Genomic DNA, 23,333 nt, shown 5'->3' on the forward strand with positions numbered 1-23,333 from the left:
AGTTCATAATTTAATCTGAAAACTCTCAAAACCCACTTGCAAGGGTGGGAAATAAATGCTATACATTTTGATAAAAGTTAGACCTTCCTGTCTTTTTCCTGTTACATGTTCAGTGTGCCTGTGGGGAACTGCTGTGTGGGATAATCGTGGGAATGTTAGCTCAGTGGTTAAGGTCTTTACCTTGTTATTGGAAAGTTGCTGGTTCAAGCCCCACCACTGCCAAGTTGCCACTTTTGGGCCCCTGAGCAAGACCCTCAATTGCTCAAGTTGTACTCAGTCTGTAAATTAATTTGGATAAAAATGTCAGTTAAATGCCATAATGTAATTGAAAAGTATGACTGGTAGCTGTCCAGAGTACTGAAAAGGCTGTGGTCTATTGTGAAATCTGAACTCTCTCACAAGCCATCTGGTCTTCAACCACTATCAAATTTTTTTTTTTCTCAATTGATGTAACCATTATGTTCAGTTTTCTCTCTCTCTCTCTTTCTCTCTCTCTTCATGTGTGTCAGTCACACCATAGAATAGATTGAGCTAAAGTATCCTACTCAAGGACACAACTACAGGGATAGCAAAGTCAATCCAACTTGGAGCCTCCACAAACAGATATTAAGATATTAATCTAGGAGTCCAAGCCACTGATTCTGAATGAAGAGCAGATAAGCCATCTCCCACCCTTCTTCCCCTACCTTCTCTGTTCCTGATTCTCATTGGTTGCTGTTTTTGCTCTAAAGTGGAAATCTTGATTTGCTGTTCACACAGAGGAACAGGAAGGACAATCATTACCTTAAGCAGTTCAGCCAGAATAGAAATTTACTTTCAGCTTTAACATGAACACACAATCACACCACATGATACGCAGTTTCAGGGATATCATTGCAAAACTACTTCATCTTGAAAAGTGTGTGTGTGTGTGTGTGTGTGTGTGTGTGTGTGTGTGTGTGTGTGTGTGTGTGTGCGCGTGTAAAGCAGATACCGGTGTCCGCATGGTGCCGCCTTTTTCCACACCTGCAGAGTTAAAACTAAACTAGGAAAAGGCACGAGGTAAACCATCACAACTCTAAAAGCAAGATGTGCGGCACTCGCTGCCTTCCCACAAACCCTCACCCTCACAAATAAATAATTAAACAAACAAGGAACCGCAGAGCGAACGGGGGATGTGATGAGTCACCGGCGTTGTCGGTCTACTTTGATCAGCCGCAGTCGGAGTCTCGCGCTATGAAATATCTAAAAAAGACGAATAGTCGGTGAGTCAGTTTAGAGTAACGCCGTTAAAGTTCCACCTGACTCACCGCCGCTCCACCCCAACATACATATACCCACGTTGGCGGACCTATCCTTACGGATGGTTATATAGCCATGACATAAAATTAAGTAAGTAATTAATTTAATAAGCAAGCAAACGAGGGGCAATAGTACCAAGAGACTCATTTTGATTGTTATAATTATTAATGGGTTTTAATGGATGTTTTTGTGGTATTGTTAATTATTAATGGAAACTACTCGCAGGACGAAAATATGATACACGCGCGCGCGCACACATATAGGGTCCAGGTCAGAGAGACAAAAGTAACACAAGGGGTGGGGAGGGAGAGCAGAGGCCAGGACTGCGTGACGTCATATATATACTCAGCTGACACGCGGCTCGCCCCATGCCTCAACTGGCCAGAACACACGCACCTCTCGTTAACACACTTTCTGTTCGGTACGAATACGCCCCGGTCAGGTGAGCTGACTGAATCGACATTGCTGTAATAAGACAAAGGAGTGCTTTATGACACACGCCTGAGTCCTGCGACTCCGCTGCTGTTCTCAGCTCCGTGCGGTTGTTTGCTCTGGGTTTTATTTGTTCGTTAAGGGCAGATTTATTTATGAACTCGTTTACTGTTTGATAAACAGGATTCAATACAGCACAGTCGCAAGTGTTTCCCTCACTCTTTGGTTGAATCCCACCAAATGAGAAGGAGGGTGGCACATTGCTCGGTGGATACTCAGCTTGCGACATTGATCAATTTTCGTCATTGCAGCTGAAGAATCCAGCGGCGCGTGCTCTCAACTCTGCATTCAGTTGAAGATTCCGGGAATTCCTGGAGTTTATGCTCGAGGTGCATTCGGAAGAATCAGTCGGTCTTGACTTGTCAGGACTTACTCGGAAACAAAGACACATATCGGAAGGTTACCGACCAGTTTATACAGAGTGTGGACAGTAGAATGGCGCCGTGGGAAGGACCCTTACAGGTTCCTGTCTATACATTTAAGCTGCGAGACAGAAAATAAAGGCTCGCCACGACCTACACCTGCTGCATTCGGTCGCGACGAAGAAGACGGGGCAAAACAAGGACTGCCAATTAGCAGCAGTAGCTGCAGAGTTCGTGGAAAATACAGAGAAGGGCACACGCCAATGAATCGGTCATGTCTGTGTCGATGAGTAACTACAAGGACTGTTCTTCACCACGCGAGTAGGCGAATGCCCCATTGACGGGCTAAAGATTCAGCGCCACATGGCACAGCGAGCAAATCGTTCTGACTTACATGAGCTGGGAAAAATACAGTTGAAACATATCACCAAAGGAAAAGGGTCACTGTACGTGAGCGCGTGATGATGAATGACCGTTTGGTCACAAGCCTGTTCGTTTCAGCGCGTGGAAACGATGCGCAGTCGACTCAGCGCGGAGTCAAAACCTCACCCGGTACACTGAAAACGTTCGGCTAGTTCATACATACAGAGCATATACATATCCATACTCACAGAGATAAAAACAGACACAACTAACAGTGTCAGCTCGGAGAACAATGGAATTATCTGAAGTTCGGTGTTCCAGCGCAAGCGAAGAACTGTACACTATCAACAAAACCCCCACGAGCAGCAATGGGGGCCGACCAAAGCGCCTGCTGTGGCAAAATGCCGTTCGCCACATCACCGAGCAACGGTTCATTCACGAGCACAGCAGCCCGAAGGCCGCTTCAGGGGATGGTGTACAGGGACAAGACTCGCGCAAACAGTCAGCCGGCAGGACTTCAGTGAGTGACCGGCACAACAACGGTGGCACGAAAGTCTTCCCCGAGCGCTCGAGCAGCGACCTGGGTTTCCTACAGATCGACTGTGCGCCCAGTAACTCGGATTTCTTCTTGAGCTGGGGATACACGTACCGCGGGGTCATCTTTCCCACACTGCGCTATGCCTTCAAGTCCCGCGAGCTGGAGCGGCTGTACCAGCGCTACTTCTTGGGCCAACGGCGTAAGTCTGTGGTGGTGATGAACATTCTGGACGTGGTGACCAAGCTAACGCTACTCGTTCTGCATCTGACACTTGGCGCCACGCCCGTGGACCCCATTAAGGGAATGCTACTCGGGTTCTTCACTGGCATCGAGGTGGTCATCTGCGCGCTCGTCGTGGTGCGTAAGGACACGAGCTCACACGGTTATCTGCAGTATAGCGGCGCGGTGACCTGGGTGGCCATGGCTACGCAGATCCTAGCGACGGGGCTTGGGTACGGCTTGCTCGGGGACGGGATAGGGTACGTTCTCTTCACGCTCTTCGCCACCTACAGCATGCTGCCGCTGCCGCTCACGTGGGCCATAGTGGCAGGTCTGCTGACCTCCGCCCTCCACATCGCTCTCCAGTTGCTTGTGGCTCCCCAGGCCCAGCTTTCTACAAATCAGGTAAGAGAGGCTTCGCTAAAGGTTCCTTTATGATCCGTAAGATTTTCATCTTTTCCATACTGTCTGTACTAAAAAAACGAAAAGCAGTCCAGGATGTGTATTCATGTATGCGCTTGCATGCATGTGTGTTTGCAAACGTTTGATGTAGATTCGTTGTCAGAAATCTTTCCACCTGCTAAGACTCGACACTATACGCATAGCATCATTTATTTCATATATATTTTTAATCTATATCATGCCGTAATTATTAGCCACAGCATGGAAGTTAAAAAGACGAAAATGATAGAAAGAAAAGTATTCTACCAGCACCGATCCCATTCCAAATCATCCCATCCCAGAAATGTGCGACAGTCCTCGTCGCTGTCCACGTGCTGAAATTGTGCTACTAGTCGGGGATCGGCGTTATTTCTGCCTCGCGCTGTAACTGAGCTACTGGTGGGATGTTTTCTTTTTTCCGCTCATGAAGTGCGCCATTAGGGGACTCCCAGCGCAGGAAGTTTCGGGAAGTCTAGACTCATTGTAATGGCTCTGCAATCACGTGTGCTACATGTTTATTTACGACCAATCAAATTACAGTAGTTTTCTCTAAGCATAAAACATTTTAAAGACTATGTTCTAGGGTAAAATGTTCTAGGGTATTGGTTTCACTCATGTCACCTTACATTCCTGAGCAGTTTCCGACTTCCTGTGTAATCTAGAGCAGATAAAGGACCTGTTCTAAACAGGGTGCAATATTTAGCATGAGTTTTTGGCAGTGCACCTTAAAAAATAATCAAGATCCTGTAAACATAGTTTGACTCATTGGATTAATTTGTACCTCTCTGTAATTATGTAATTGACATCAGGGCAGAGAGCAAGAGAAAGAGAGACAGTGAGATAGATAATTAAAAAAAAGAGAGTAAATAAAGAGAAATGAAGAAGGGAGAGAGGCAGACAGATATTAGTATAGAGTTTATAGCTCATTTAACTCACCCATATAATGTATGTTTAGTAGCTAGCTACAGCATGACATTGGAAGAGTGTTTGGTTGATCTGGTCTGGTAGTGAATGGCTGGAACAGAGTGGTTAGTATAGTCAGGAGGCTTGGGGAGGTGTGTGGCTGGAGAGGTAACACACATGAATGACGACTGGACGATTTTAGCAATTTCAGCTAAATGTAGTGGTAGCTCAGTGGTTAAGGTACTAAGGTACTAGTAATTGGAAGGTTGCCACTTCAAGCCCCACCACCAAGTTTCCTCTGTTGGGCCCCTGAGTAAGGCTCTTAATCCCCAATTGCTCAAGTTGTATTCAGTCATAATTGTAAGTTGCTTTGGATAAAATCGTCAGCTAAATGCTGGAAATATTAATTCCCTCACCATGTTTACCCAGCACAATAATCTAAAATGAAAGACCAAATCTACAAAAATGCAGGTTTCAGTAGAGGCTTTAAATTAGATTTCCAGGTATCTGAGTTTGAAACCACTATAATGGAATCACATGTCCCATTTCTGTGCAGGTCAGCTTCTAGTTTAGACAAGCTAGACTTCTTGAATTTATGATTTAGGTGCCAGGTGCCAAGCGCAGGATATTGTTGTGCTTCGGTGGTTGGTTGTGTGTGTGAGAGAGAGCGAGAGAGAGAGGGAGAGGGAGAGCTGGGGATGGAGTGCTGTTTGTGTGATACAATAAAAATAGCATGCGTGGGAGGACTATATGGAAAAGGGTCCTCTGACTCACACCCTCATCTGCCTGCTTCCCTCACTTCTTCTCTCCTTCATCCCTCCTTCTGTGTTCTCATCTCTCTCTCCCTCATCTTTCTCTCTTCCTCTGCAAAGTCAGTTTAGTCTCTCAGGAGCAGATGCAAAGCACATGCATTCACACATTCATACACACACACCAATGCCCAATGTGCCCATAATGCTGTCACTCATTTTGGTTATCAGCCCCCACCCCCAATAGCGTCAATGACACAGCATTAGGAATGTGAATACTACATGAGTTAATGTCTTGCCACTGCAAATCAATAATAGCTTTGGATGTTCATTTCTTAAATGCATTCTCTGTTCCCATCTCTGTGGCATTAATCCTGCCAAAACAACCAAACATACAAACAGTTCCCACTGTTTTCATATTGTGCCATTAAGGTGGTTGATTTCAAGTATTTTTTATCTCTCAAAAGTGTTGGCTAAATAAGGATTTAATGTTTATTAAATCATCGTTATTATCATCATCATAAATCTATGGCAGACATTAAACACAAGGCACTAAGTGACACACTAACAGTTTCTAAGTCGCATTAAAGTTCTGTGCCTGACTGGCTGTTGTTAAAGTCATATTATTCATATTAACTTATATTTTCATATTTTTACAATAGTTCCATGTGAAAGTAAAGAACAGCTAGCAAATTGTTTATCAATGAAAAACAGACCCAAGTAATGATGTTTTTTACTTCCTCTGTAATACCACTGTGATCAGCACAATTGTTCAGATAAATTGGGCGTGAAACGGGACTGTGTAGGACTGTCTTAAAAAGCAAAGCATTTACGATGAGTTTCAATACTGATTACTGGCAGGTTATGCTGAGTGTCAGGAAAGCATTAATAAGCATAACTTTAAAATGCTGTTTTAATTAAGATAAATCACTTTTGCACTTCACCATTTTAGTGCCTGTAGGAGGCACATTCCTAAATGAAGCTGCCTCTCAGTGGAATTTCCTTTCACAATTAGAAAAACAGTAATGATTAAAAGTGTTTCCGCTGAGCAGTGTTAAACTATTTTAAAGTCTTTTTGCAGACTTGCCTTTCTAGTTGATCATATACTGATGCTATGTGCCACGGCCCTGTTCGGATTAATGATAGAAGTGATTAAATTTGCCGTTGAAGTGATTAAATGTCGTTTGTGGATCACGAATCAGAGATGCTCTTTGGCTGATTACTTCATCAATATGCACACATCAGAGATGGTCAGTTCGACAATCAGTAACATTTAAAATCGTCACTGAATCCCGCTGAGGAACTGTCTCTTAGAGTAGTTTGTATACAACAGTTCTGTCTATATTACAGTGTGTGTTCAGAGCTGTACCATCGCTGGTACTAGTGCAGTTAATTTTTTATGTGCTACAACTAAGAACTGTATACATTTTACATTGCTATACAATTAGTTTTTATTTTGTCAAGAGTTTTGAACTACATCAAACTGAACCAAATTTGTGTGATTCAGTTTGCTAATTATCTAAAGAAAGAAGTGAAGACTGTACAACGGAAGATCAAGAAAGTTTCTACTTGACAGCCTTAACATGTGAGGCTGCTGTAAGTGATTTTGAAGTGCTTGCTAAAATGTATTAGCCACCTTTGTCCAAAATCCCTCCCTGCGAAGACATGCTTAGGCTTCTATGTGCTGCTTGAACATGCGAAATGATTGACAGTCAGGGAAGACCGCTTCCTTGTAGAGAAGCTTCTTGATTGGGATGTGGTACATCGCAGTACATTCACAGAGGCATTTTAATGGTTCCGTGAAACTAGAACATAACAAAGGAGCTGTAACAAAACTAATGCAGACATTTTTAAACACATTCAATGATTTTGTTGTTGTAATATGTAGTTCTCTGCATAAAGAATTAAATGTTCTATTCCATGTACTGTAGTATGTCAATGTTGTATTTCCTGCTGACAGTACCTAGGTAGACTTCAGTAATACTCCTAGCATCACTTCACTTGAGTGGTTCTCAACCCCAGCCTTTACATCTTTCCCCTTTCCAAGAAATGCTCTCTCAAACCACACCCACTCTAAGCCACAAAGTATCTGTTTCAGTGATGGCTATCAGAATGTGAAGACAGGTTGGCCTAAGTGTTATAATGCTGCAAGCACAGTGAAACTACTTGCTCTTTCTCATTTAAGATGTCTAGCTGCAGAGATCTCAGAAGAACTGAAGCATGGAGAGAGTGGATAGTTTGGAAGGAGGGATGTTAGAGGAATACAGGCCTGCAGATAAGTGCAGATATTGTATGCAGATATTGTATGCACACCAACGTTGGTGCATGGGGCATGTTTGCCTGGCATGGTCTTTTGACTATCTTGATACCTTAATGCTTTCTTTCCTTTTTGAGCCATTGAGATTGGTTAACCCCATGGTTAGAGTTTGACCTAACAGAATTTTCATTTCAATGTAGAACATCCTGGCAAAATTACCTCTGCACATTAGCCCAGCATGGTCATTGCTAGTTTAATATAGCTGGTAAGTGTGTCTATTCTCAGGCCCACTGCAGACTATACAGAGACCTGGGTTCAGTATTTCAGCTGAAAGAGCCTTAAATCATGTGCTATAGATCTGTAACAGAATAGAGAGACTAGGATCACAATGAATAGTTACATTAATCACACCATGAAGTAGAAGGTGAAAAGGTCATCATTTTTGGCTTAAGGTTATTATTCAGTAACATTGCACAGCATACAAGAATTTCAATATCAGTTGTTCTAATGCATGTTTGTGAGACAAGATCTGTGTGTGTGTGTCATTCAGCATCAGTGACTGTCAATTATGTGTTAACAAGCCCCTTTTAACACACTACACATCATCAGGCCTTTATGTGCGTATTGGGGCACAGTTTGCAAAACAATATGGCAGATTTATAATAATTTTATAGGAGAAGCAATGAGGAGATGGAAGACTTTTTTCTCATTGTTCTCATAATCATTATAATAATGCAATGATCCAACAGCTTTAAGACACACTCACACACACACACACACACACACACACACACACACACACACACACACACACACACACACACACACACACACACACACACACACACACACAAATCCTGTGGGGCATTTTGAGTAGCAGGTGCAGAGACATGTCTGGACTAGCCTATTCTCTGTCTGACTGCAAGTGTGTCTGTGTGTGCATGTTCATTTGTGTGTTTGTGTATGGACAGGCCATGAACCTGTCCCTGGGTGGGTGTGCCTGGGTGTTTGTGCACATATGTGTGTTTCACCATGAGATGTAATTGTTTTAACAGATAATGACTGCAGCTGTTTCCAATGCCTTCCTTGGGGAGCATGTATGTTGTTTTGGAGTATGAATGTATTTTAGGAGTCCTCTTGGGGTACATCACTTAGTTCAGGGTTTCTCAGCCCAGTCCACCTGGACCACAGTCCATGTTTTTGCTCTAACTCAGCTCCCAATACACCTGAGCTAATCCATCAATAATACTGAATACCTAATCAAGGTTTTCTGAAAGCTGGAGTAGAACAAAAATCCTCAGGATTGGATTGAAAAACACTTGCTTAGCCATATGAGAGTGTTATATGGCATTGTCCATAATGCTACACAATTGAGATGCATTTTAATATGCAACATTGTACCATGTGTATCATACATGTTTACCTAAATTGATTCATACAATGAGTAAACTTTAAATCCTTAATATTTGTTTTCATAAACCTCTCATCTATCTTTGAAGCATTTGACTATTACTGCATTATGACTTTGATTTTTGGTCATCCCTGCTATAAAAGAATTTAGGTATGTAATTTGAACAGGAGTTTGGACACATTTGTTCATTAAGATGATTCATTTGTTAATATGTATACACTCATGAATAACCCAGCAACTGACCTTTTAGGACCCCCCCCTCCCCCACACACACCCACACCCACACACAAACACACAGTTGGTTACTGACACACTCTCTAACCATCCTGTCACTTTCTCACACTTTCCTTCCCTGTCTCTCCTCTCACTCTTTCTCTCTGTCTCTTCATCTCTGTCTCCAACACTCTTTCTCTCCTTATCTGTAGCTGTGTGCCCAGATGTTGTTATTCCTGTGTATGAACACTGCTGGGGTGTTTATCAGTTACCTGGCAGACCGTGCACAGCGCCAGGCCTTCCTGGAGACACGAAGGTGCATCGAGGCCCGACTCCGCCTGGAGACAGAGAACCAGAGACAGGTGTGTGTGTTTGTGTGTGTGTGTGTGTGTGTGTGTGTGTGTGTGTGTGTGTGCGTTATCATATGTTTGAGTTCCTTAGCATGTAGAACATAATTGGCTGTGTGTCTGTGTGTTACCATAATAGTTTAGTGAGTTCCTTAGCATGTTCCTTAGCCAATAATGGGCTATGTGTGTATATGAAGTATATGCGTATGATTTTCTGATATTTCTATAACTGAAAAAGTGTAACAGAGATTTTCATGCTACAAATGAAACCCCTTTCAACAAGCAGCCTGAGAGTTCTCTGTTAGTTAGAAAGGGAGAGAAAGACAAAGAGAGAGAGAAGGGAGATATTCCTTAAGGAGTCTGAGAACCTTTTCCTCAATACTCTCCTCTTGCTGTCTTTATTATGAGACTGCCCTTCTCATCTTTAAATCAATTTGCCTTTTCTCACCCATGAGACAGGAATTCCTAGAGGAGAGATGATATAGCAAGATTATTTGTGTGTGTGTATGTGTGTGTGTGTGTGTGTGTGTGTGTGTGTGCTTGTGTGTTTGTAAGAGGTGTGTGTGTGTCCTGTATCTAAGAGAGAGATTTTTGACCTCACAGAGTAAAGGGAAAAGGTTAATGTGCATTTCTAGAGGATATTTTAGCCAAGCAATAATTTTCTTTGTATTATGTATATTCCTAACTGTGTTCATGTTTTTTTGTGTGTGTGTGTGTAAGAAGCTACATGAGATAAGATACACAAGACCCTACATAAACACATTATTAGCAGGTGAAGTAATAAAAATGGGTCAGATTATTGTGTTCATAAGTTATTTTGTGAAGAAACTTGAGTCCTATTCATCCTGCAAAGACAACAACTGTATTAACACACATATATATACACAGGCCTATGTAAATACTTAGTTGTATATAGTAAATGCATTTGTTTCTCACCATGTTTGACATGTAGTATGATTATAGTGTGCACACAAGAATATTTCAATGAATTGTGTTGTAGACTGTTTATTTTTAGGTTGTTTTTTGTTTTTTTTTGCCCTCAACACATTTTACACAGCTTAAATTTGTCATGCCTATACATATAGTCCTTGATAAATTATATAACTACAGCATAATTGAGGATGTGGGTGTGTGTGCAGGCTTTTTAAATATGTGCATTCGAAAGATAACGGCTATTGAACTACATCACCCACGTTGCCCCTGTGCCAGGAACGGCTGGTGTTGTCAGTGCTGCCTCGATTTGTGGTCCTGGAGATGATTAATGATATGAGTAATGTAGAGGATGAGAACCTGCAGCATCAGTTTCACCGCATCTATATCCACCGCTATGAGAACGTCAGGTAACCAGCAATGGGCCATCATGTCAGCTCAAACAGCAGATTTGGCTGTAATGCTCCAATGTTCCAATGTTGTTTTATACACACACACACACACACACACACACACACACACACACACACACACACACACACACACACACACACACAGACATATGTAAGTGAATATCTTTTTAATGCCTTGAGGCTGTCTCCCACTTTGTCCCAAAATGACATCAGAGTTTATTTACTTTGGCAGTGGACGGCCTGTTGACTTCATCCATCTGTCAGAAACAGCTCTGCTTGTCAGCTGTGATCACACTATAGCGTGTAGAGTGAGAGAGTGAGGGGCATGAAGGGATAATTAATAAATACATACATAAAGGGGGAGGGTCACTTACATCAGAGAACTGGGAAGAGGAAAGGAAAGAGTGGACCAAAAAGTTTGGAATTCATCATCACTGGAATGCTGAATAAATTAATAAATTAACTATTGTAATTTATTCTGCTTTCCAGCGAGTTGGACATTGATACAGCTTGGTTTGTACAAAGTCTCTTGGAGGAAAACACACTAATTGCGCAAGTGTGTGTGTGTGTGTGTGTGTGTGTGTGTGTGTGTGTCTGTCTGTCTGTCTATCTGTCACCTGCAGTATTCTTTTTGCAGATGTGAAAGGTTTTACTAACCTGTCTACGACCCTATCGGCTCAGGAGCTGGTCCGAATGCTCAATGAACTCTTTGCCCGCTTCGATCGACTTGCCCACGTGAGAGAACGCAAATAACATACACATGTACACACACACACACACTGTAATGTGACATGATGCAACCTTAACAGTGTCTTATACAAGATGAATGTTGCTGACTCCATCAGTTCGTCTCCTGTGTGCGTTGGACTATATCTAACCCACTAACCCTAGTCCACTTAACATTTCCCATCGCACACAGACAATACTTAATGCTCCTCTTATTTGAAAATGTGTGCATTAAATAAAGGCGACAAATTTTCCCCCAATAAAATAATCTTCAAAATGCCCATTTAAAATGAATATAATTAGAAAAACTTATTTTGTGCAGAAATACACAAGATACACAGACACACATGCGTGCATACACACAATAACTTATGCGCCCATCACGCTCTTACGCATGTCTGTAGCCAGCCAAAACCAGAGTGTATCTGCAGATGGTAACTGGCCATGCTGTGACAGGGCGTGAAGGAGCAGGCTGCTAATGCACTGCGGAACGATTGCTTTCAGGCTCAGAAAACTAACTGCACCGCAGACACCACAGTAGAAGGCCATATTTTAAAAATGTTTTTGAGAGAAACACATTTACCTTTATTGTTAAATATTTCCAGAATACAAAAAGGGCATACTCAGATGTATAATTTATATGTAAATATGTGTCTGTATTACACCATATCCACTCTTGCAGACACATAAATGTGCTTATAATGCACATGTCACACCCATTTGTGGATTAGGAGGCCAAGACTCATATTCATGAGAATGTAAAATAATAAGCAACCAGGAGTTGGTTCACTCATGTATGAAGCAGATATTCAAATGTGCCAGAACAGCTCATGTGCTCAGAAACTGCATCATCTGTGTGTGTGAAGCCACACATCAGCAAATGTTGGTTCTGCTCATACATGCCTGTCTGTGTATGTGCATGTGGGTGTGTAAAGATATCAGTGTCTGTAGAGAGTCTTTATGTTAAGATTTAGCAGTATTTCAGGGTTTCTGCTAGACAGATGTGGTAGACATACCAGCTCACATCATGAGAATTCTGTTTATGCTTAATCTAGTGAGGGTGGGTTCAGCAACAATGTCAGCAATTCCATCAGCAGCTGCAGTAGAGCTTACACAGAACTGAAAGAACCTCCATTTGATATTTATAGGAACATTTTGTCACTAGTGCCGAGATTCAATATTGCAATGAGAGAAAGTAGCCCAGTCCCAGACCAAATGTCCTCCAAAACATGTTAAAAATGTGTGCAGGAAGAAACCTGCCAGTCAAATTTAGGAGGCATATGGGCCTGTTCTAACTACTTTACTTCAGAAAAGTAGTGGCCTTGAAGTTGAGAAGGGAAACCAGTCTACAACATCTCACATTGAACAATGATATTAGACTTTGAATCCCTTTGAGAAAGGGTCTGTTTTGTGCTAAGAGTCCCTTGTTGCATGGATACTGGCATACACTAGCCCATGGCATATCATGACAGTTAATGTTCCTGCTAATACTGATCAACTTGAAATTCTTCAGGGACACTTCTAAAATACTTTAACAAGGCTGAGTGTCTAACCTTGCTGGGGTTAAGATGATAATGAGTGACTGTCTGAAACAATAGTGGTTCCCCCGAGTGCATGAAGTCTATCAAGCCTGGGCTTAGGTCTATTTATTAGGGCCATCACTGCATGAGATGCTCCAATAGCAACCAGATATTTCTAGCAATCTATTAGAATCACACTGACAAATGTATATTCTATCACTAATTACTAATTCCAAATTACTACTCATAAATTCCATTATTATAGAAATGAATGCTAACTATACCACATACAGTTCCTCAGTTCCTGAGAAGCACTTTACAATGGACAGTCACTGTGCTCTTGTATTAGCCTGTAGCATTCATCACTAGCAGCTGAAGCATGATATTGTGACTCAGTCTGGCTAACTGTGGCAGCTTGTGGTGTTTAGTAGTGTTGAGCAGTGCTAACGGCCATCATGGTCCTTTGTTTTCAAAACTGTTTATCAAGTCGTGAGAGCAAGTACACACAGCGGCATGCACGGGTAATGGACACTAGAGCAATTAAGTGAGACTGTCATTAATGCTCTATTTGTGTTCTACATCGCAGTCTGTCATCCTGAGAATGCTACCATACATTTTAAGACGCGTGGCTGTCAGACGGTAGCAAGAGAAGGGCAGTTTGTTTTCCAAAGTGTCATTTGCTTCAATTTGAGGTAAGTCTTGATGTAACTTTATCTCACTCTCTTTCTATTAGGAGCACCATTGCTTAAGGATAAAGATTCTGGGTGACTGTTATTACTGTGTCTCGGGGCTTCCTGAGCCCAGACCAGACCACGCCCACTGCTGTGTGGAAATGGGCCTCAGCATGATCAAAACCATCAGGTAATATTAGACTAACTAGCAAACAACAGCTGAACATAACACCATGAACACCTTCCTAACAGCTTTCTCAGGGCGTCTGCAGTACCTCAATATGGTAATCCTCTCTGTATCAAGATTGTAATAAAACGCAGAATTTCAGTGATCTTTTCAGAGACCTGACACACAGAGAAGAGACCATTTAAGGGACAAAGAAGAATAAGAGAGAAGTGAGTGAGAGTAGAGAGAAACCGTTAGAGTAGTCCCGTTGATTATCTGTTGAGGCTGTATGTCAGATGAGGGGCAGTTCTGGTGCAGTAGGGGGTGGATGGTGGGTGAGGGTTTGGGTAAAGATCATCAGGGCAAAGGCTGAACCTTACAATCAAACACAGCACTCTCCCTCCAGACTCTTGCACATGCACACCCACATAACATACAAGTTTTATAACTATGGTCACTTACTGAATCAGTGATACTCTGAAGGACTTAATTTTTAAAGCTAATTTAGTAAACTTCTAGTTTTATTATTGGTTTAAAGTTTACTGAGTTTAATGAATGAAAAAAGAAAGGCAGTTCATTTTATTCTAGTGTACTCTTATATATATATATATATATATATATATATATATATATATATATATAATCTGTTGTCATTGATGTCAGTTGTTCGGGATTTTCAGCATGCAGCAGCATTTGTGCTACATATGGTGTGTGTGTATTAATTTGTCCGTGTGTGTATGTAGATATGTGCGTTCACGTACAAAACACGACATCGACATGCGTATCGGGATTCATTCTGGGTCAGTCCTGTGTGGGGTTCTGGGACTGAGGAAGTGGCAGTTTGATGTCTGGTCATGGGATGTCGACATTGCTAACAAACTCGAGTCTGGCGGCATACCTGGGTGAGATATACAGACACACATGAGTTTAATATTTTATTTTTAATCAAGGCCATTTCCTAATCTGTTGTATTTTTTACAAGTATGAGGGTCAATATAAAACTTGTTAAAAGCCCTTACCAACATTCCTAATCCAGTTTAAGAGGTTAGTGTTTGTTGCTGGGGTTTGTGTTAATGGAAGGTTGATTGTGTTGCTGGTGCTGCCTGCTGCAGACGGATCCACATCTCTAAAGCTGCCCTAGACTGCTTGAACGGAGATTATGAGGTTGAGGCAGGCCATGGAAAGGACAGGAACGACTTCTTGCGCAGACATAACATCGAGACTTTCCTGATCAAGCAGCCAGAGGAGAGCCTTCTCTCCCTGCCTGAGGACATCATGAAGGAGGCCACCAACCAATCAGATCACAGAGCATCTACCACCACATTCACAGAAGGCACCTGGAGTCCAGAACTGCCTTTCCACAATATCGTGGGCAAGCAGAATGTGAGTTACAAACATTCTAACACACACACACACAGCATTCTGCAGCATGGTCTGTGACACAAACAACAGAGCATAAGTCTCTCACAAACATACCCACACTACTCCACTGTACTTCAACATTGTGTAGTGCAAGTTTAACAAAAGACACACTCAGAAATTTTATTTCGTAAATATAGACAAAGAGATCAGGACCTTTAGTCATTATCTGGCTAGTGTGCTATACAGTTTACTGTGCTATACAGTTTAATTCCTAAAAATAGTTCAAATTATAGTGCATTAATCATTTCATGTTACTTTTTTGTTGATGTTCTTCCACTCTTCCAGATTTTCACTTTTTAGGCATGGGACAGATCAAGACTGAATGGTTTCTAAAACATATTTCTCGCATATTTCATGACATTTGTTTGAAATGATTATTTATTTATTTCTATTTAATTAATTAGTTATAAGTCAAAGTAAAGTACCAAAATGAAATAAGCATTGCTATACAAGTTTAGCCATATACTTAACTACTAGGTATATAAGGATTTTAAAAAGAAGGAAACACACGATGATTTCTGAGAGCAAATTCACAAATACTTACCATGAAGTGGAAGCAACTAGATATGTTTAGACCTTATTTATGGAATAACATTGCCATAAATCCTTTTTAGAATTGAGTGATTAGAGGTTGTTTTTGAGCCAGTATACTTAAGATGAAATGTGTGATTTTAGGTCACAAGTAGTATTTTATTCTGTTTAAAGTAATAATGACACAATCGAATACAAAATACAAACCCCACAGGGTTTAATAAAATTTTTTAATTTTGGTTATGTGACCAATATTATCCAATATACAAGAATCTAGATGGTTATAGAAGATACTCTGTTCTGGATAGTACATTTTCTAAATGGAGCAGAGCAGTGCGTCACAAGTTTTAAGCAACATATTGTCTGTTGTATAAAGGTTAACGGCACTATTATAGGACAAATCTAATTGTGATAGTTATTTGGACGGATCTATATGGAGCAAAGTAGTGTTGAAGACTCTGTGGCGTGCAGAGGGATGGAGTCCTGGATTGGTATTTTTTAAAGGTTCCAAATGGTGTAGAAGGTTCTAGATTGTACAGAGAAATATTGTAAAAAGTCATGTAGAAGGTGCTAAAAGGTGTAGGGCAGTGGTGTAGGTTCTTGGTATGTGAGCAGCTGCTTGTAATGCAGAACTCTCTTGTTCAGTGTGGGCTGAGTTAGCCGGCGGTTGCTATGGAGATGTGTTTAACATAAGGGAATGTAGTCTTTGATTAGTGTGGTGCTTTTGTTGTTTTTGTCATGCAGTCAGCTCTGAAGAACAACTTAACACATCAAAGAGCTCCTACCACATGACTGAAAGGATTATCAGCCAATCTCACTCCTGCACAGAGCAGAAACCCCTCCTTCATCCTGGTTGTTCATGTTTGCAGGAAGAGAGTGTCCTTGCATGTGTTTGTTTTTTAGAAGCCTTATTTAAGGCAAGCAGTTAGTGTGCAGTGTGTGTTTCTGGGTCTATTGCACTGTGCTGTATGGCATTTGCAGGTTAGGAAACTGATGCAGCGTACATGCACTGAAATGATAAGGCAAGGGTGCGGGTGCATGCGTGTGTGTGAAAGAGGGAGAGCAAGATTCTGGTATTGGTCTCCATGGCAACAAGGATGTCTGTAAGGCAATAACAGGATTCCTTTCCCACAGTCTATCCACTCCTCTTTTTGATCACTCTTTCCCTCATTTCTCTTCTATTTGCTGGTCTTTTCTTTTTCTTTATCTCGCCTCCTCTCATCTTTTTCCTCTCTCTGTTCATCCTTTGTCCTTGGCAAGATATTCTGCCGTCACACTGTGTGCACAAGTGTGTGCATGTGCTGGTGGTCCATGGATCAGTCTATGTTCTTGCTTGACAGTGATTTCAATAATGGATGCTGTCCGTCTTCCTTAAAGAACGTGCACACACACATCCACATACACTCTTCACCAGACTGCTAGAGGCAGGTTGGTTTGCTCTACTTGCAAATCGCAGTGTGTGCATACATAGGGGACACACTGTAGCAAACAAAGTTCAGCCATACATCAAGAATCTATAGCTTTTTAGATTCTCTGCTTAGCACACATAGCTTTTAACATTTTGGGGGGACGGTTGAACTTTCATATAAGTCAGAGTTCTAATGAAGATACAGCAATGGCAAATACCCACCAAACAATTTTAGAGACATGAAATTTTAGAAGTGCATGAAAACACTTCTTCACTTATGAGTGCTTGAAAGCCTGAGCACTGGCCCACCAGTGTGTTTAGAATCTCATAACTGAGGGTCCCATACAAAATGAGACTTTGAATTGTGGTCAACTCTAACTTTACTTGTAAAAATGATCTTGAGCTACAGAGAAAATTTTCATGTGTATGAGCGTGGAATGGTGGCCAATGAGAGAAAGTGGGTTCAGGTTTGGTGCATTAGCTGTGCATCACTGTTCATCTTTGCTGGGACGGAATGAGAGAGTGGAAGTCCACTCTGAGAGCAGAACATAAACTGGGATTATTCTGCTCCAAATCCAAGCAGCTACCGGTAGATTAATAGAACCTAATCCTTTAGCACTGATGCACATCAGGCCATAAAACTCCAATTACAGAATATCATTTGTGTTTGATTGCACACACGTGGTACACACACAGACATTACTTTACAGCACAAACTCACCACTGCTGGACTTGTTACAAATTGATAGAGCTATGTTGTATTACTGGGCTAACATTGTTTAGGGAAAGTTAAAATATAAGCATGTTCATAATATCTCTGTCATGTAAAGGCTGTGAGGGCCAATTCTAACCTGTACAGTGAACTAGCCTGGGAAGCCACAGAGAGGGGCCATCTTACCTGTAGTCACCTTCTGCCTCCCCTGTCCTGGTGGCCTTTACTATAGGTCACCGGGGCCATCTTACCTGTAGTCCAGTTCTGCCTCCCCTGTACTGGTGGCCTTCACTCTAGGTCAACAATCTTGGGCCAGAACCAGTGTTGAAACCTCTAGCTTGGGTAATTTGTTCAGCTTTTGTTTTGGATTGTCGGACATTGGATTCCCTTGGAAAAATCAGTGTCTAACCCTAACCACTATGTTAACATTACATCCTTCCCTCCTGAGAAAAGAGAAGCAAAGAAAAAAACATTATTATTATAACTTTTAATAATGGTACACAATGCTAGAGCTGAGGCTTCCTTCTCTATAGCCCAATAAGATTGATATTTACTAAGCTTTTTAAAACTATGCAACTGGTCTATCCACTCCTGACACCTCTGGCTGCAGCAACACCACACCTACCCCACCTTGCATGCATCTACAACCAACTTGAAAGAAACATTGAAAGCAGGGTCACAAACACAGGGTAAAATGCTAGTATTGCTTTGATCTGTACAAAGGTCTTCATCAACAGTGTCCAGTGAAACTGCCCACCTTTTCTGATCAGACATGTCAATGGTTCTGTCACAGCTGAAAGATTTGGGAAGAAATGCTGATAAACCCACACATCCTTAAAACCCCCATGAATTCCCTTTGAATACTTGAATTTGGGAAGATCTAAAATAGACTAAACTTTGACTTGTCTATGTGGTGCTTTTCCTTGACCCATCTGATATGCTAGGTGAGTCCCACAATTAGGAAAATGTACTACCATCTGAAACTTATGAAGCCATCCAAACATCTCTTGTAAATGATTCAAGTGATCCCACCAAGAATCACTATAAACCACTACATCGCCTATGTAAACAATGACATTATTTAAACCTGTTATAACTTTACTCATTAACCTCTGAAAAGTAGCGGGTGCATTTTTTCCCTTGCAAATGATAGGACTTTGCAACATTATAGGCCCTCTGGTAGAGATCACTTGAGCATGAGCACACAATGGCACCTGCTAGTATCCCTTACCCAGTATATTACCTAATTACCTAAAAAACATTTAAAAACTTGCTCTGACGCATTCTACTTTAAAAATGTATTTCCAGACCTGTGCATGGTTTTGACTGGTCTAAAGATTCAATACTCTGCAGCCCCTCTGTGAAATGGACAGTCCCAGTAGCAATGGGCACTTTTGAGTAGTGTACAAACTCAGTAGAGTTCTGCATTTTTAAACAGGGATAATCTGGCTTTAGTAAATTGACATGGCAAAGCCTAGTTTTCTGATGCTGGTCAGGGGTACGAATCATATAATTGCAATCACTGACTTTCTTCAGCACCAAGTAGGGTTCACAGACTCCACCACTGAGACTGTTAGCTTGCATTTTCAGCATCAATACCTTGTCTGCCACAACAAAGCACCTCCCTAGTGCCTTTTGGTCATACTGCTTTTTACTGTGTGTCTGCGCCTTCTGCAGAATCTGCCTAGCAACCTCATAGGGTGACCACACTGGTCTTGAAAAGTGTACTGTAATAGCATGCCTTCACTTTCAGGTTTCAGAGGAACATCTCTTTGGCCACCTTCAAAGGGCCATGCACCTCATGGCCAAAGACTCAAAAAAATGTGAATTCTGTGGATTCATTAACAGCACTGGATTGCAAACAACAAAAAATAATAACAGCATACCAATCTGCTGGGAATTGCACACAATATGTGTTGGGTCTAATCCCCTTTCACCCCTTGCCCCTACTACTTAGCCCTACCCCTCTGCTTTGTGCATTAATGTCTAGGGGTAAAGGGTCTTCAGATCTTTGTTGCGATGGAGGGGTAAGGTGAAGTGTTAGGCTACATGGCCCTCCAGAGGTTTTTCAGAGGCACATTCCAAAAAGAGGGTTATGAGAAATTTGTCAGAATGCATTATGAAAAACTGGAAAAATAGTTGCACAAGCAATCAAAGAAACCAACAAATATAACTATTTTCTCCATTATTAGAGATATATATTATGATACCCATTGTATTAACTTCCTTGTTGCAATGTATTATGGTCCTTTCCTTCACACAATAATGAGAGAAAAGGGTTAATATAGAATATATAATAAAGCTTCCAGGACTGTATGCACTTTAATATTTTGCAATGGAATTACTTCAGGGAAATGGATTGTAACATCCATAACAGTCAAAAGATATTCATACCCCTTCCATGTCTTGGAAGAGGGCCTACACAACTCTATCAAGAAAAAGCTCAATACATACAGAGGATGATATAGTGGGGTCATTGAGATTTTCTGATTTGGCTTTCCAACCATCTGACACGAATGACATTAGTGGCATAAAGCCAATACTTCAATGTAGCTCTGGCCAATAAAAGTGCTGCATGACTTTCTGAGTTTTGCAAATACCTCTGTGCCCTGCCATAGGTGTTTCATGTGGCAAACACAAACATCCTTTCTAAAACACTGGGGCAGCACAGTCACCTATTCTAGATTGTTTGTGAATGTCTATGGCCATCATTTGAAATTCTTTTCTTTTTTTATGAATGAGGCTTTGGCAATCTGTAGGGAAAGAGAAAATGTAATCGTGTGTGCCTGAAAGAGAGGGAGAGAGATCTGTACCATCTTTTTCTTAGTTATGTTCTTTGATGGGTCCTTATCTTGCCGTGTAACCCTTCCCCATATATTGACATTACCACAGCCACACAAACACAAACACATGTAATGCACTACCCATAGTTAGAAAGAGGCTCTGTCCCACTATGTGTGGTGGGTGAGAATCAAGCAGTATCAAAGCAATATTCTAATGCACTTGTCTACTCACTCACACTTTCATTTTCTTTTTCTTTATTTTTTTTCCCTGTCCATTTTTTGTGTAGTCTAAAGACTCCTGCAAAAAGAACCTGTGAAAAATTAGACTGCTTGCAGGTTCCCCAGGGGAAACAAATAGTCAAAGTGTGAGTTCTGGAGCAGAACTGTTCTAATGAATGTGGAATAATGAAGTGGCATTACCAAAAGCAGGCATGAACACACACACAGACACACACATCTATATCTCTTGGCAATCTATTGTGACAGTAAAGACTTAATTATGCTAATGAATGACCCAGTGTCCCAAACTCATTCCTGTTGGCTACTTTTACAAAGCGCTGACTGGACAGAAGTGATCATATATATGCCTTTGGAGAGCTCTAATTTGCTGACTTTGGTGTATGCTATATTTTGCCTTTGAGAGCTCAGAATGTGGCATTTAGAATAGTTGTTGTGGTATATAAGAACAACTTCTGGAACAAAATGGAAGCTCCAATAGCACATAGTTAAAGTACTATGTTCCTTTCATAGCACAAAATTAGAATAACAGAGAGGTCAGAATGTTTCACCCTTTGTGTTAGTGCTGAATCAATAATATATGTCCCCATGTTTGGATGTGGCATATGGATTGTGGCTATTATAACCACTCAGTTATTTTTATAGAGCAAAATTGAGTGGACAAGCTTAAGAACCTCAAACAAACTTAAGAACCTCAAACATTTATGTAAACAAAAAATGTAGATAGGTATTTAGCAATCTGTTTTAAAGGTTTTGGTACAGGAGTTGACCATATAAGGATTTCTCTGAAGTATTTTCAGTTTTTAATTAAATTTGCTGTATTGTGGTATTTCTTTGATGTTATCATGTTTTTGTGTTATGTTTCACTGCATACACCATAGAATTATGGTATATCAGTTTATGTTTCAGATATTGACATATGAAACCAAAGGTTAATAGCTATGGTGCAATTAACCCCTTATTCCATATGTCAATGTTCTTACTGATTCCATATGACATTGTTCCCGTTTCATTTTCCCTATAGGCCAGACACCTTCAACATGCTACTGCAGAGCTATGACCTATAATGTGCTTTCATTTGGAACCTAATGCACTATATGAGAAGAATTTGTGTCAAAATCCATATTCTTGGGCAGTGTTGGAACTAAACTCTGCTGGTTTGTAGATTTCCTTCAAGAGGGTTTAAATTAAACACTGCAATAGATCTCTAGGGGCAAGTTGGAAAGTATTTTCTACTTCTGTAAATTACACAATTGTGGTGCTGCTTCCAAAAATCTCCCACTCATCATCGTGCTCAAGAAATCATTCAAAGAGCTGAAATTAATTCAAGGAGCTGGTCAAAATTTTTAATACATATAAACTTACATGAGGTGTGCATACACACAGAGACACACACAAACCCATTCAAATAAACACACATACAGATGCATGCTCTCACTAACATACAAATATGTGCCCAAGGCATGCAAACCATCACACACGCAATGAACAAACAAGCACACACATACAGAGTCGCACGCTCGTACACAGACAGACAGACCCACGCACACACACCAGGCCACACACATGCCTGTGCACGTATCTGTGCAGCTAGGCAGCCAGACAGATGAACCTCAGCGCTCTGCGGTGCCTGCGTGAGCCGCCCGACCGGCGCATGTGCCCCCTCCCCCACTCACAGAGGCTGCATGTGCTTTCCCTCTGTAGACGTTGGCTGCGCTCACGCGTCACTCCATAAACCTGCTCCCCAACCATCTGGCCCAGGCGCTGCATGTGCGCGCCGGCTCGCAGGAGATTAACGCACGCATGCAGAACAGCATCGCACTGCGCAGCGGAGACAAACTCCGACGACAACACATCACACCCTTCTCCCTCACGTTTAGAGAAGCCGTCCTGGAGCACAAGGTAGCCAGCTACCCCCCCGGTCATCATCGTCGTCATCATCATAAGTCACTCCTCTCTACTTAATTCTCCCTCACTCTCCCTTCTCCTGCTCTCTGACTCCCCTGTGTTAGAAATACTTTTCCTTTGTCATGAGTAATCAAAAGGATGTTGTGTGGTAAGGTTTTCCTTCAAGGCACACACTTACATGCATGTGCACACAGATCATCATGAAGCATCTGTATTTTTCCAGCTTCAAACTGGAGTTTTCATGCGAGCAGGACAGATAAATTATGCATTCCTGAATCAGTGATTGGCTGGAATATTCTGTTGTTCAATGATGGTTAATGTTTCGAATAA

General features: G+C 41.4%; 1 protein-coding gene across 2 annotated transcripts in view; it reads left to right on the forward strand.

The window, feature by feature from the left end:
- Window positions 1-944: 944 nt before the first annotated feature.
- The window catches only part of adcy8 (adenylate cyclase 8 (brain)), a 34,252-nt gene continuing 11,863 nt past the window's right edge, over window positions 945-23,333 (forward strand). The window contains exons 1-8 of one of the 2 annotated variants that reach the window (XM_027020864.2): window positions 945-3,660; window positions 9,442-9,591; window positions 10,786-10,916; window positions 11,543-11,654; window positions 13,899-14,026; window positions 14,746-14,904; window positions 15,115-15,385; window positions 22,800-22,997. In XM_027020864.2, coding sequence (XP_026876665.2) covers window positions 2,791-3,660; window positions 9,442-9,591; window positions 10,786-10,916; window positions 11,543-11,654; window positions 13,899-14,026; window positions 14,746-14,904; window positions 15,115-15,385; window positions 22,800-22,997 — 2,019 coding nt within the window. In that variant the 5' untranslated portion in view covers window positions 945-2,790. The remainder of the gene's footprint in view (window positions 3,661-9,441; window positions 9,592-10,785; window positions 10,917-11,542; window positions 11,655-13,898; window positions 14,027-14,745; window positions 14,905-15,114; window positions 15,386-22,799; window positions 22,998-23,333) is intronic. The other variant, XM_035528641.1, reaches the window with a different exon arrangement.

The sequence above is a fragment of the Electrophorus electricus genome, chromosome 7, assembly GCF_013358815.1.
Source record: "Electrophorus electricus isolate fEleEle1 chromosome 7, fEleEle1.pri, whole genome shotgun sequence".
Lineage (NCBI taxonomy): Eukaryota > Metazoa > Chordata > Actinopteri > Gymnotiformes > Gymnotidae > Electrophorus > Electrophorus electricus.